Source organism: Babylonia areolata, chromosome 11 (genome assembly GCF_041734735.1).
Source record: "Babylonia areolata isolate BAREFJ2019XMU chromosome 11, ASM4173473v1, whole genome shotgun sequence".
NCBI classification, from domain to species: Eukaryota; Metazoa; Mollusca; class Gastropoda; order Neogastropoda; family Buccinidae; genus Babylonia; species Babylonia areolata.
In genome coordinates, this window is record NC_134886.1 from 9211099 (window position 1) to 9226880 (window position 15782).

At 40.7% G+C, this 15782-nt stretch overlaps 1 protein-coding gene across 1 annotated transcript; it reads left to right on the top strand.

Moving 5' to 3' along the window:
* The first annotated feature begins 1325 nt into the window (after positions 1-1325).
* On the top strand, positions 1326-15546 carry LOC143287501 (methylenetetrahydrofolate reductase (NADPH)-like). Its single transcript, XM_076595533.1, has 12 exons — positions 1326-1451; positions 3633-3945; positions 4311-4552; positions 5542-5658; positions 6430-6623; positions 7473-7793; positions 8377-8640; positions 10175-10357; positions 11333-11431; positions 12812-12934; positions 13606-13795; positions 14159-15546. Exons 2-12 carry the CDS (start codon positions 3662-3664, stop codon positions 14188-14190), a joined length of 2049 nt encoding a protein of 682 aa, XP_076451648.1. The 5' UTR covers positions 1326-1451; positions 3633-3661; the 3' UTR covers positions 14191-15546.
* Positions 15547-15782: the final 236 nt, after the last annotated feature.

Below are 15782 nucleotides of genomic sequence, written 5' to 3' on the forward strand. Positions count from 1 at the left end.
CAATAATCACACCATCACAGCCATACACGTACAACCAATAATCACACCATCACAGCCATACACGTACAATAATAATCACAGTTAAAGGATAGGCATATAACAGAGTACTAAAAGTAGACATAAACATAATGAAAACAATATGCAATTCAACAGTATTTTGATTTAAGATGTCACATTCCACGTACACACACACGCACACGCACACACACATGATATGATGTCATGTGATGTGATGTGATATAATGAGATATATATATGATATGACATGATGTGATGTGACTGATGTGATATGATACGATATATGATATGATACGATATATTTTGCTCACATTGTGGGACAAGGTCGCTGGGGCACCCTCGACCAAACGTTCTCGCTATTGAGAGAAAACGTGGGAGGGGAACTTTCACTTTCTCGCAATCCCACTGTGACGACTTGTTTCTCTCAAAGTGACAGAAATCGGATCGTGGGCTACAAACAAAACTGACCATTTTAGCCTGAAACACACCGGCAAAGCCAGGTTAATTCGGGCTTTATTATTATTGTTATTATCCTCATTGATTGAGTTAGTAGTCGTCAGTAGTGGTAGTATTGGTAGTAGTAGTAGTAGTAGTAGTTCTTATTGCTGTTGTCGTCGTTGTTGTTGTTGTTGTTGTTTCTCAGTATTAGTAGTAGTATCTTATCTTTTGATATGGTCAGAAGTTCACGCATTTTTAACAAGGTGTCAAAGCGTGTGAACTGGACTGATCCGTATAATCGACGGACGTTACACCTCTTTTGCTACTTAAAAGAGAGAGAGAGAGAGAGAGAGAGAGAGAGAGAGAGAGAGAGAGAGAGAGAGAGAGAGAGAGAAGATAATTAACTATTTTTTCTCAGTCAAGAGTCTTCCTCTGTCTGGAGATGATTAATTGATGAATTAACAAATAAATGAAAATAAATTAAGCAGATGCATGCCTAAATCTTTGAAAGACCACGCAAAAACATCACTGAAAACGTCAGCCAACATAAAATTAAAGATGATAATTGGGACAATAAGTGTAATTGACAAACGTGACACGAGTACATAACAATCAATTTATGAATAAAACGTAATGCATCCCGTATCAGCACGTGAATCGGGATCATCTGTCTGCATCAGCTCCACACGTCTCGATCGCGGTACGATCAGTTCAACACGTAGGGTCAGCACACTGAACCGCTATCAGCTGATCCTTATCTGGAAGCCCAATTTCACTCGGAATTTTCCTTCATGTGCGGTTGGTTGTTTCCCCTGGTGGTGGTGAAAAATAGCAGACATAGAGGGCAGCCCCGACGGAATCATTTGATTGGTTGCAGAAGTGAACAAAACCCGAGCAATCGCTATGGTCGTCCTCTCTTTCAGGACAGCTCGCAAGGAGCAAAGTCGAAAGGAATTATCCAGGGGAGAACCTTTAGAAAGCTCGCTAAATTAACGGTGAGTGAGTTTTGGTTTCCTTGTTATGTGGTGCACTCAGTACAAGTGAATGCATTAAGAAAAAATTCCACCCAATACGCACATTCTTTTGTGATTGTTATGAAAGCGTGGACGGCTCTGCAAATTTTGTAAACAAAACGCACGTTGTGTGTGTGTGTGTGTGTTTGTGTGTGTGTGTTGTTTTTTTCTCCAGAAATAGCCAAATACTAGTAATGGAAACCCATTCAATGTGCGATATTTTCGGGGAGGCTTTTAAATCAGGTGTATATAATGATATAAATCTGGCTCTCAAGTAAACGGGTTGTGATGAAATTGTTCACAATCTCAGTATTATTTTGCACGCAAACATTCGTGGTTGGCATTGAGACGCCTTGGGAAAAGTGTGTGCAGGAAGTCGTTGAATGCAGTTGTGTCATGTGACTGCAAAAGCGAAACTTGAGATGCCCATGTGAAATCATTTGATTCGGTTTCAACATGGGCACCATGCATCGCATCAAAACTGGTAAAATACGCGTAGGATTTGGTTGAGAAATGCGTAATTTCATACGTCACCAAGTTTCCAAACATCACCTCCTCCTCCCCCCCCACCCCCACCCCCCAACCCCTTTCTTTCAGATGTACATGTGAACTTAGGGACCTTTTTATTAACACTTTCCTGGTCACAACGTGAGCCTTCACCTCTTCTGTTGGGGCATAGCAAATACCACTTCTTCTTTTTTCGTATACAATATATAAGTAATCATCATAATGCAGGACACTGAGTGTTCTTTGTACCATGAGAATGCCATATTTTAATTGTACTGGTCTGGTCATAATTGGTGTGATGTTATATATATATATATGCCATGCATGGATGCACTATAAAACAAAGCATTAAAAAACACATGATAAACAAACAGCATTTTGGGGTATGTTTGCAGAGCAGCTGAGAATCACTGGCAGGACTTAAAAAGAATACGAAAAAATGATCAAATTCATTTCGATATATTGCATTGTAGAAGCTTTATTGTTATTATTGAGGAAGTGTCTGGGTTTGTTCCAATGTACCTTTTATTTACCTGTGTGCTAGCTGAATTGGTAGTGTAAGCAGCACTGACTTGAAGTTGTGTACCTTGTGAATGGAGAGAGTTACCACTCTTTACTATTTATTGTTATTATTATTTGTTTATTTTTTATTTTTTATCTGCTTAGAATTAGCACTAAATAGCACTATTAAAGGTCCATGTACGTAATTATTCATTGTTAGTGAATAAAGAGACTTTCATGAATTCCTGGATAACAAATAAACTATGTGGTATTTTCAATCAGTATTGCTTACTGGCAGTTTTTATCAGCCAGACTACAGAGTTGAACTGTCTCTGTGTCAGCAGTTTAGTTCAGAAGGGGATTATATAAGAACTATAGATAGACCTGACAAATACTCCTACTGGGGCTCCACACTCACAACACACCTTGACCTATATGTGGGCTGATAGTGCCTGCTTCAGCTGATCATTCCCACAGGTTTAGTTTTGAGTGTACAGATTCATTCACTTCCAGCTTAGAAGAGGAAGATGAATTGATCGGTTGTGGGGATATATTTTCAGTACTATGTTTTTATTAAAGGGTGATATATGACCTTAGCTTTAAGTGTTCTTTTTATCTGAGTAATGTTTTATTTTATTTTTTCAAGTATCTGTTGCTGTATTTTATGTTTTTCAGCAACAGTGCTTTTTTGTTTTCTGATGACTTTTCTTTTAATCTGTGTTTGTATTTGGACATTCTGCATTAACTGTATAGCTGTAGAAGGCCTGATTTTCTTTTCTTAGACAATATTGACAAATCTGGTGTTATCCTTTATATGTTATTCCTAGATTGTGTTATTGCAAGAGTGCATTAAAATTAACTTGAGTCATGAATGTGTATCAGTGTATGTAATTTACTAGAAAATTTGAACAAAATGTTAATCTGCTTCAGTGCTTACCTCTGCATATAAAATGTCTAAACTTTCAGTTTCTATGTTGGGAGTATCTTGGAATCTATGGAATCAGTTTGACAGTGATATTAAAATTAGAAAACACCCAAGAGATATGGTTGTGTTACTTGCATTAGAGCACAGAAATCCATGATGTGTGTGTGTGTGTGTGTGTGTGGTAGTTACTGACAGTTTATATGAGCCAGTCCTTTCCCTCTTTGTTTCAGTCGGAACCGGATACTGAAAACGTGCCACAATGCCGGAGATCGTACAAAGCTCAGCCACCATGATGGGTGACAAGAAGAAAGACTTGGATGCTCTCCCTCCATTTGCCAATGGGCATTCCAGCAGAAGCTATGGACCAGGGAGCCAGTCCAGTTCACCAAACGTGTCTCGTCCTGTCTCGCCATCATTCATGAGCAATACTTACGAGAGGCTGATTGACAGAATCTACCGACGGAGTACATCGGGAGACAAGTTCTTTTCTCTGGAGTTTTTCCCTCCGAGGACCAGCAATGGAGCTATTAATCTGATTTCAAGGTAATTGGTGCTTTCCAAATTTTTGTTGTTTTGTTTTTTTTGTTTTGTTTTGTTCTCAGAAGGTAGTATTGTGTTTGCAGCATTTCAAAGTGTATAGGCATTGATTGTTTTGGAATACATTATATTTCTTTTGTTGTTCTCAGTTGGAATAGATTGTGTTTTAGAGTTTATTCTGGAATGCACTTCTATTTTAGTTGCCCTTAGATGGAATCGAATAGAGTATGTTTTAAGACTATGACAGTGTTCCTGTCGTAATGTCTTCACATTCATGCACGATTTCTTTTTATCGGCCAAACACCTGTGAACTTCACTGGACACATGGTCAAATTCAAAGCAAGCTGAAAAAAACTTTCTCGGCTGTGCAGATTTGAGCGCATGAACGAGGGGAACCCCCTGTTCTGTGACATAACTTGGCACCCAGCCGGGGACCCCAGCAACACGGAGAAGCCCACAAGCTCGACGTGCATGGCTGGAACCATGCTGAACTACTGCGGCATTGAGACCATGCTCCACATGACCTGCGCCAACCAGACCAGAGAGGAAGTCGTCGCCAACCTGAACAAGGCCAAGGACATGGGCATCAGGAACATCCTTGCTCTTAGAGGAGGTGCGTCACCTGTTTTTAATTTTGTTTGTTTTATTTTTTTATTTTTTTAAATTCTGTTACAGATCATAGTGGCAAAAAGTTGTTGAGCATGTATATAAGATCTGTCTGGTTTTTTTGCTGTGTGGGGTTTATTTCTTAACTTCTGTGGAAGTGTGTCAAACTTTTTTGCTCTAAAGGTGTTTGATACAAATCATAGCAGTAATGAGTTGTGCATGCATTTAGAGTCTTGTCTTTTTGCTTTGGGGGTTACTGTATAAAATTGAACAGTTGACATTATGATTATGTAGACATTTGCAAAAAAAAAGTATATCTTTTTTATTTTATTACTTTGGTTTTTGTGTGTATGTGTGCTTTATCATTGACACACACCCTTTTTCTTACTTCTGAGTTTTCGTTATGGTGCCTTGTGTTGTTAATTTTTGAAAACTTTTTTCCCCTCGTATTGATGTTAATTGTTGGTACTCTAGGCCCCTGTGTGAGGTGGTATATCGCATTATGTGTGCATCCATTATTATTATTATTATTATTATTACTATTCTCATTCAACCAAAGAAGTGTAAACTGTAAAGCTAACAGATAAGATACATTGTAAGAAAATGAACGAATAATGCACCAATCCATTTAGACATATTATTAATCAGGAAAACATGATCGATGTATCAGTTTCTACAAGATTTGCAGAATGCATGCTCATCCCCACACCAGCACCACCCCTAACACAACAGAGGGTAGTAGTCATTACTTTTGTACTGGAGAAAATTTGTGAAAACACACACACACACACACACACACACACACACACACACATATATATATATATATATATATATATATATATTGAGCACAATGAGGTCAAGCAAAAAAGAGAAAATGTTACTACTTGTTTTAAACCATTTTTTTAATATTACACAGCAGCTGCACCCTCATGAAAGAGAATGGTAAAACTGCTCTTTTACCGTTAAACAAAAGGGCAACGAAAATGGTTCCAGATCCCCCAGATGGTGCTCAGACTTGGACCATGTCAGAGACTGGAATGAACTACGCCACAGACCTTGTGAAACTGATCAAGGAGGAGTTTGGCGACTACTTTGTCATCTGTGTGGCAGGTCAGTCCACATGCAGGCGTTTGGCTTTGTGGAAATCGGTGAACGAGCAGTTTGAAAATGGGCGTTTTGGGTGGTCTGTTTGATTATATTCGTCATGTATAATGTCTAGGTGTGGATTTTGAAGGAAAGATGTTGTTAACTGAATTGTCTGATATGTTGTCTTGGTTTATTTTGGGATCGAGCTGGCAGAATCTCTTTTTCATGATTACTGTCAAGTGTCTTCTGTTGGAATTTTGTATGTATTTCTTAATTCTTATGTTGTGCATTTAAAATCAGTGATATATTGATAAATGCAATAGCAAATCATCACAACTTGGTTTATATTTTTTTGTTGTTGTTTTTCTTTGTGTTGTAGACATCTGAATGATCAAAAAAAAATTTTCAGCCCTATAAACTTAAATAATTTAATCCAGTTGTCTGCCTGGAATTATACACTAAGCAGCATTTAGCCTTAATTTGTATTTTAATTACACATACTTAACCGTGACCCGCTGGCTAGCGCCCTCTTTTTCCAGCAGCCATCATGACTCCTGTTCAAAGTACAAGTAGATGACATACAAGAATTACTTCCCAGTCCCAGTCTGTGGGGTTTTAAAGACTGGGGTTTTAAATGAATCACCTGAACCCACCAGTACAGTTTCCTTATAGAAACCTGTTTTTATTATGTCAAAGTGAAAATGAGCCAGTCTTGCGTGGTATTGATTTCAAAAGATGTTTGTTGCATTCAGTTGGTGTTGAGAATGAGTAGATGCAGGTAGATACTGTCCACAGGCTATCCAACTGGACACCCGGAATGCACGTCGTACCATGACGACATCCGACACCTGAAGGAAAAAGTGGACGCTGGGGCGGACTTCATCATCACCCAGCTGTTCTTTGACGCCGAGACATTTCTGAAATTTGTCAGGGACTGTCGCTCTGCTGGCATCGACTGTCCGATCCTGCCTGGCGTCCTCCCCATTCAGGTCAGTTTCCTGTGGACGTGTCTTTTGTTTTTATCACATTACAGCGAACTAGAATTTGACGTGGTTGACAGGATCTGGAATATGCATATGTTTGTGAAAAGATACAGGTATTCAGTTTCCAGCAAGTGTGCTTGAACATTGCCACATAAGATAAAAAGTTGTTTTTTGTTGTTGTTTTTTTTAATAGCTGCATCTACTTTCGTTTTCTTCTCTTCAAGGGGGGAAGTAGTTTGTACAGGACAGGGAATCAGACCACACACACAGCAGGACTCATTTTGGTTTTTAAGTTCAGACTTCACAAATGGAATATGACAGCCTGACTATTCTGCTATCACACATACTAAGTTTTATTTGATACCTTGCATTGAATGTATACGCCCATATACAGATCATATGAAAGGAGATTTTAAAAGATTTTTTTTTGGAGAACGTTTTGATAATTTGTCTGTGTAAGCCTGCTTTAAATCAAACAAATCATGCTGCCAGTAGCCCAGCCGATTGCAAAGGGTCCATGTCAGGGCTGAATACCCATAAGTTGATAAAACTAACATGCTTGATTAATGGAGAAAAGAAAAGAAATACTACAAATGGATACTGTACCTAAGATGTTTGTGCTGAATCATCTTTCAGGCTGATTAATGAAGAAAAGAAATACAACCAATGGATACTGTACCTAAGATGTTTGTGCTGAATCATCTTTCAGGCTGATTAATGAAGAAAAGAAATGCAACCAATGGATACTGTACCTAAGATGTTTGTGCTGAATCATCTTTCAGGCTGATTAATGAAGAAAAGAAATACAACCAATGGGTACAGTAACTGACATCTTTGTGCTGAATCGTCTCGCAGGCCTACCAGTCCCTGCGCCACATCGTGAAGCTATCGAAGCTGGAGGTGCCCCAGGACATCATCGACGCCATCAACCCCATCAAGGAGAACGACGAAGCCATCAGGAACTTCGGCATCGACCATGCTGTCAAGATGTGTCGCCTGCTGCTGGAGGCGGGTGTGAACGACTCCACGCTCAACATTCCTGGCGTCCACTTCTACACCCTCAACCGGGAGGTGGCCACGATCGCCGTGCTGAAGAGACTGGGCATGTGGCAGGAAGACATTCTCAGGCCGTTGCCGTGGAAACAGACTGCCAACGCTGCCCGCTGCAAGGAAGAGGTGAGGCTTTATGGTGGCGTGGAGAGGCTGAAAAGAGAAAATGATGCAAGGTCTGGTGTAATTTGTAACTATGTCCTTAGCCTGGGAACGGTATAGGGATAGTGATGTAATGTTTTGTGTAATTCATGACCATGTCCTGAGTGTGGAAAGGGTATAAGGATAATGATGTAAGGTCTGGTGTAATTTGTGTCATTGTATAACGTGCATACTTGTGGGGTTTTTTCTGTGGGTGTGAGAGAGAAAATTAAACTGTGACAGTTGGCCTGATACTGAAGCCTGAATTATATTGTGAGTGTTATCTGCTAATTCAGCCTTGGTGCTTTATTGTGTAAATGTTTTTAGCTCTCGGTGTTTTCAGCTGGTTTCAGTAAACTGTGTGCAGACATTTTGCATGTGTGTATGTGAACATGCATCCGTTTAAGCATACAGAAAATACGTAGGTAATTTTTCGGTGTTTTCAGCTGGTTTCAGTAGTTTGCATGCTGACATTTTGCACGTGTGTTTGTGAACATGCATTCATACAGACAATACTTGGATATAAACTGTTCTTTCTTTTTTTTTCTTTTTTTTTTACCTTCACCAGGTGCGCCCAATTTTCTGGCGCTGCCGCCCCAACAGCTATGTGTTCCGCACCTCTGACTGGGACGAGTTCCCCAACGGCCGGTGGGGCAACTCCTCGGCCCCCTCCTTCAACGACCTGCAGTTCTATCACCTGTTCTACCTGAAGTCCCGCTCCTCCAGGGAAGAGCAGCTCCAGATGTGGGGCCAGGAGCTGAAACGGGAGAAGGACGTGTGGGATGTGTTCTACCACTACCTGACAGGTGTGCCCAACAAGGAGGGCATCAAGGTAGGTCTGTGTGTGTGTGTGTGTGAGCCTGTATGTGTGTGTCTGTGCACACTCATCTTTTTATGAGGGTCATGGTGTGTGTGTGTGTGTGTGTGTCTCTGTGCACAGACTCATCTTTTTAGGAGGGTTATGTTTTGTTGTTGGTGTGTTTGTGTGTGTGTGTGTGTGTATGTTAGACTAATGGACATAAAAAACAGGTTGTTGGGCCAGTTGTTGAGAAAAGGTCATTTGAATCTAAGAGGACTCGTTGATCCAGTGGTGGCAATTCATGAAATAGACCTGTTTTGATGACATTTCACAAATTAAGATCATTGTCAACACAGCTGTCCCGCCTCGGTCGCTATTGGATCCGAGACGGTCGAGGCATGCTGCGTGAGGGGTCGCGTGATCCGATGTCACGGCCGCCACCACGGACGCATCGCACATAGGGCCCAGTCTAACGTGCGGATCCAAGACAAGCTGCCCTTTTTTTTTTTTTTTTTTTTTTTTTACCCAAGGGATTGTGGCCATTCCATTGGTGCAACTGTGGGTATAGTAAAGAGATAGAGGAGATCGACTCGTACACTGCCGACTGGCAGGGCCGAGAAAACGCGGATCGCGTCGAGTGAGTTCGCGGATCGATAAAAATGACATGAAAGGTAACACTGACCTGAGTGTGTGACCACAAACCTCTAGAAGTCACCAGAGGAGGTGTAGGAGGTAGCGGAGGTCTGGAGTCGACCGGAGGGAGCGGAGGAAGTGGAGAAGGCGGCGGGTTGGCGTTGTTTAGAGGGCCAGTAGTAGAGGGCCCAGAGTGTCAGCGAATCGATTGCGATCGCGCCTTAATTTTAGCATGATTCCCCAATCGAGCTACATAATTATGTGACCTGGTTGGAGACATAATTTGACCACAAACAAGAACGCCAGAGAATCGACAGACAGACAGAAAATACGAAAAAACTTAGCCGTATGAAGAGCACAGGTACAGGAGTCATGATGGCTGCCGAAGCTTATCACTAAGATCTGCACACAGAAAACAAGTTTAATATATGTTTGTGTTTTTTGCGCTTATATATATATATGTAAATGAACAGCCTGACCCAGTACTTGTGTTTCTGTCAGACTGGCCATTATTATATATATATATATATATATAATTTTTTTTGTTGGTTTTTTTTCATTAAATTTTTGTTTGTTTTTTTTATGTTTGTTTTTTGGGGTTTAAAATTTTTTTTTTAGATTGTTTCTAAAGGCCTGACTAAGCGCGTTGGGTTACGCTGCTGGTCAGGCATCTGCTTGGCAGATGTGGTGTAGCGTATATGGATTTGACCGAATGCAGTGACGCCTTCTTGAGATACTGATACTTGCCAGGGTGTTTGACTATGGGTATTTAATGATGATGGCAGTTTCCTCAAATCGCTCGAAAAAGGTCCTTGGCGACAGGGCCACTGGTGGCTGTGGTATCAGAGCCATAAGCACAGGAAAAAGGCAAAGAATGAACCAGGTGTGACAGAAATAACGGAGTTCTAATACTGGCTGCTGTTTGTGTCCCCAGGTGACGAGGATTCCCTGGGACGACAGTGAGCTGATCGCAGAGACGTTGCTCATCTCCGACAAGCTGGCCTGCATCAACAAACGGGGCGTGCTCACCATCAACTCTCAACCCCGCGTCAACTGTGCTCCGTCTGAAGACCCGAGCGTCGGCTGGGGAATCCCCAACGGCTACATTTACCAGAAGGTAAATAACAAGCGTTACCTGGAGGTTACCATGACGACTGCAAAAGTGACTGCAAAAGTTACTCCAATTTGTGAATTTGTTTTCCTAAGTGAAAGCTTTTGTAGTTCTTTAAGCGTGGCCTTTCCTTTGACATGATGGTTTTGTTTTGTTTCATATGATTTATTTATTGATTTTATCATTATTATATATATATTGATGATTGTTATATTGATTTTTTTTTCTCTTATGATTCTTAGGGGAATCCAGTTGTGTGAGATAATTGTGTGGAATTGCTTCTTTCATTGCTTTTTTATTTTTTTTTATTTTTTTATTTATTTATTTTTTTTATAATTTTTGTTGTTTTATATTTTATTTTATTTTATTTATTTATTTTTTTTTCTCAAGGCCTGACTAAGCGCGTTGGGTTACGCTGCTGGTCAGGCATCTGCTTGGCAGATGTGGTGTAGCGTATATGGATTTGACCGAACGCAGTGACGCCTTCTTGAGCTACTGATACTAATACTGATACTCCTGTGAAACTTGTTACTAGAGAGCATGCTGCTGGTTATGTGCTGTTGAGAGCGCGTTAACTTGATTCAAGAGGTGCTCCATCCTGTTGTCTGCTGGGCAGTGGTGACTTGAGCTTTGTTGCGTTTGTTTTTCTAACTGGACTGAGTGTTTCTTGTTTGCTCAGGTGTTACTCCCTTTGATAACATGTCATTACAGTACAGGGCAAGTTGCGATTTGTTTAGGTTTGGTGCAGCTCGTTTTGCTACCTCTATGCAGTACCATTTTGTTACCTTTTGAATCACTTGTGAATTGGTCTCACTTTCTTCTGATTTTCTCATATTGCTGGTGGGGTGGGGGTGGAATTTGTGCTTGTTTAATGTCAAGCCTATTTGTTTTGTCACATTTAAAAAAAACCAACTTTTTGTTGTTGGTTTAGCAGCTGGCAGTATTTGAATGGTAACCGTTTTTACCATGTGTGTTTGTCAGGCATACTTGGAGTTCTTCACATCACGTGAGAATGTGGAGGCACTGAAGAAGATCCTGCCCAGTTATCCTTTGGTCAACTACCACATTGTGGATCACACTGTGAGTGTCTTCTCTCTCTGTCACACACTATGAGTGTCTCTCTCTCTCTGTGTCACACACTGTGAGTGTCTCTCTGTGTGTCACACACTGTGAATATCTCTCTCTCTGTCACACACTGTGAATGTCTCTCTCTCTCTGTGTCACACACTGTGAGTGTCTGTGTCACGCACTGTGAATATCTCTCTCTCTCTGTGTCACACACTGTGAATGTCTCTCTCTCTGTGTGTCACACACTGTGAATGTCTCTCTCTCTCTGTGTCACACACTGTGAATGTCTCTCTCTCTCTGTGTCACACACTGTGAATGTCTCTCTCTCTCTGTGTCACACACTGTGAGTGTCTCTCTCTCTCTGTGTCACACACTGTGAATGTCTCTCTCTCTCTGTGTCACACACTGTGAATGTCTCTCTCTTTCTCGGTCTCACACTGTGAGTGTCTCTGTCACACATATCTGCACTTTCCTGTTAATGCACACAACATACATTCAGCAAAGAAGAGGCAAAAAAAAAAAAAAAAAAAAAGGTGGGAGGTAACATGTTTTTGTAATGTAGAAATAAGCTTTTGTTCAGATGTGTTGTTGTTAAGTAATGCTATCAACCTGTTGTAATATTGTTAAAGTAGGATGAGAGCATAGTGCGACTGTGGTGCTTTTTACCTCTTTTAAAATTGATGCAACAGTCATGTGAAAGCATGGCTTGCCCTAGTATATTTTGACTCAAAGATATTTCAGTCTGACAGGTTTTTTTTTATTGTAAGAGGAAAATAAAGCAAGTAAAAGCTTTCAAAAACTTTATTGCTGATCAGTTACTTTATGGTTTGGTAATGAAGTTTGTCGTCCTTATTATGGAAATTGAAACATGCTCTATGTTTCAACATGTATATGGTTGCATGATTAGAAAAGATAAACATGGTTTTGCTTGTGAAAATAAACAATTTGAATACCTTCTACATGCTGGGAGAGTCTATCTCATTGCAAGGTTTCCACAGGTAGTATTGTATTACATTTTGTCACAACAAACTTCCATGTGTGACATTTGGGCTGCTCTCCCATGGGACGAGTGCTGCCCCTTCTTTGTCTGTCTGCAAATAGATTATTCAACAGAACTTTGCCAGTGACAGCTTTCTTTTTGCCATGGGTTCTTTTACGTATGCTCAGTGCATGCTACACACAAGACCTGGGTTTATCGTCTCATTCGAATGACTTGCGTCCAGACCACCACTCAAGGTCTAATGAAAGGGGAGAACAGTTCTGACGAGTAAGTGATAGCCCCTCACGAAGGTGTGAAGAAAAATAGAAAAACAGTTGTATGAGAGAGCACAGGCTTTTCCTCTCCCAAAGTACAGCAACAGGTTTGTCCACTGACGGCTGACGGTGTTTCAGGGTCAGGCAGACTACACCAACTGTGACCCCTCCCAGCCCATCGCTGTGACCTGGGGCGTGTTCCCTGGGAAGGAGATCATCCAGCCCACTGTGGTGGACCCAGTCTCCTTCCTCACCTGGAAGGTAAGTCGTTTACACCTTGCATCTTGACAGCCTGATAACATTATAGTGTATGGTAATTTTGTATTTAATTACACATACTTAACCATGACCCACTAGTGCAGACTCCGACAGGGGTCTGACATTCCTGTCCTGTGCAAACTACTATCCGCCTATGCAGAGAAAACGAAAGTAACTATGGCCGATAACCTCCCGGAAGTAGGTAATCTCCCCTTTGTCCCCTTGACTAGCGCCCTCTTTTTTTTAAAATTTATAGTGTATGGTAGTTTTGTATTTGTCACCGTTCGTCACTGATGTGTTTCTGCTTGTCAGTCAGCAATAGGATATCATGTGGCTGAATGTATTTTAATGTAAGGGCTTAAAGTCCTCTGCCATTAAACAGATCTCCTCGACCAGTTTTGTGGATTTTTCAATATAAAAATAAGGGTGGAGAACGGATTTTCAAGCCAATTACAAAATGATAGGTTTTATTGCACATACGTTGCCATGACCCACTGGCGCAGACTTCAGCAGGGGTCTGTTGCAAAACGCTAGGTTTAAGAGAGTACCTTCTTTAGGATAATACTTTTGCAGAGTGTGTATGTTTGGGTTATTTTTTAAGTCGCACGTCTTACTTCATCAGAGTGGAAAGAGGAGGGTGTATGTGTGTGTTAACGTCCACTTTTTCTGCACAGGATGAAGCGTTCGGGCTGTGGAAGGAGTCCTGGGCGTACCTGTATGAGGAAGGGTCCCAGTCCCGCCAGTTGATCAACCACATCCACGACAACTACTACCTGGTCAACCTGGTGGACAACGAGTTTCCCAAGGAAACCTGTCTGTGGCAGCTTGTCGACCAGATGCTGGAGCTGGCCGCTTCGTCTTCAGGTGAGCTCAGGTGTCATGGAGAAGGGGGTGGATGCTTACCTTGTGTGTTCAAGGGCTGCAACTCCCACATTCACTCGTATGTACACGAGTGGGCTTTTACCTGTATGACCATTTTTACCCCGCTTTGTAGGCAGCCATACTCCATTTTTGGGGGTGTGCATGCTGGGTATGTCCTTGTTTCCATAACCCACCGAATGCTGGGTTACAGGATATTTGACATGTGTATTTGATCGTCTGCTTGCATTTACACACGAAGGGGGTTTGTCCAACTTGGTGCTGGAAAGTAGCTTTTATGTTTTTTTAATTTGTTTGTCATAAGTGGCGTTGGAAAGTAATGATACTTACTTTTTCTGTTCACCACAGAGAGAGCATCAGCAAAGATGGCAGCACCGTAGAGGAGCAGCAGCACACGGCTGTGGCCGTCACAACTAGGATCGTGCCGTGAGTGGATGTGTGACGCTCTGCGCGCCGTGCTGCGAGATCTGTCGTCTGCCTGCTGTGTCTTGTGAGCTGACCATGTCCTGTCGCACCCAGGGAGACCACAGCCGTCACACTGTGAGGAAATGCAAAGAGAGACGATGCTTTTGGCTTTTTTAGCTGTGTGCCTCCCATGGGCCTTGAGAATCTGTTCTGACTAGTAAAAAGAACTGCAAGCGTGATTTTGCAAGTCAGCAAATGCTGACACTTTAAAAAAAAAAAAAAAAATTATCGTCATACTCATTTCTGAACGTTTTTTTTTTTTCTTTCTTGTTGTTCCCCCCCAGCCCCCCAAGCTCAACGCATGGAAGCAGGTGTTGGAATGGGAGTGTATGTGAGAGCATGAATGTTGAGCCTGTGGTCATTTTGTTCAGTCAGACATTTCTGTGGGTCTCTCTGCAGATTCAGATCTTTTTTTTTTTTTTTCTAATTTTGTTGCAAGACTTTTGTGAGTGAGCAGTGTAATTATTTTCTTTATTTATATGACCTGTGGTATAAAAAATAAAAAAAACAACCACCAAAAAACTGTATTCAGAAACTGTAAAAGTGTTGTGCATGATACATATATATATATATAAAGAAATTAAAAACAAAAAAAACATCCCCTGAATGTGAGTATTTTAGCTTGGCATTGATCCTTTTATACTTCAAGGGTGGTGATGTCCACATATATTTATGAGAGCAGTGCTTGTAAATATTCCTTTTCCTATTTCAGATCAAAGCATAATTTTGGCAGTATTACTATGCTTTTGTTATTCATCTTTTTTTTCTTTTTTTTTCTTTCTGATTATAGCATTTTATTTAACTGCATTGAAATCTACAATTTTATTCAAGTTTATTCAAGTGTATTCATATTGATTTTGTTGGTTTTTTTTGGGTGGGGGTGGGTGTGTAATCAGGAAGGAAGGGTATAACTACAATGATTCATTGATTCAAATGTGACATGTATGAAAATGGTTTAGCAGGAGAAATATTTCTTGTATTAACATTTATTTCTCTGTTTTCCTTTTGAAAAAAAAATTAAGCAGTTTCATATGTTGCTGTTGTCAACCAACATGTTTTCCTCAATTTCCGATTTAAATCTGAGAGTGCTCATTCATTTTTGATTCTGTTCATTGTGTGCACAAAATGCCCTCCACCGGTATACCAAGTGTTTCCCAATATTGAATGTCCCCTTTTGAAAATCATGCGCCAGTAATTTTATCTGTACCTCAGTTTGAAATCGTACATTTTTCAATTTTGCCTGTGGTGTACTATAGAAGAGCTAGCATTTTTTTTAATTATTTCTGCTATTTTTACTCTCTTCGGGATGAGTTTTCAAGTGGGATAATATTGTAGATATTGTGGTGGCTGTGTGGCTTTCCAAATGTTTTTTTAAGAAGTCCTCCTGTGTTCATAATCCGAAGGTAACGGACTAAGCAGAATATTTGGCAACTTCAGAATTTCGTTTTTTTAGTCTTGAGGGTTGAGCAAGTAGCTATTGATGTCCTGAAATGTTAGGTGTATGTGT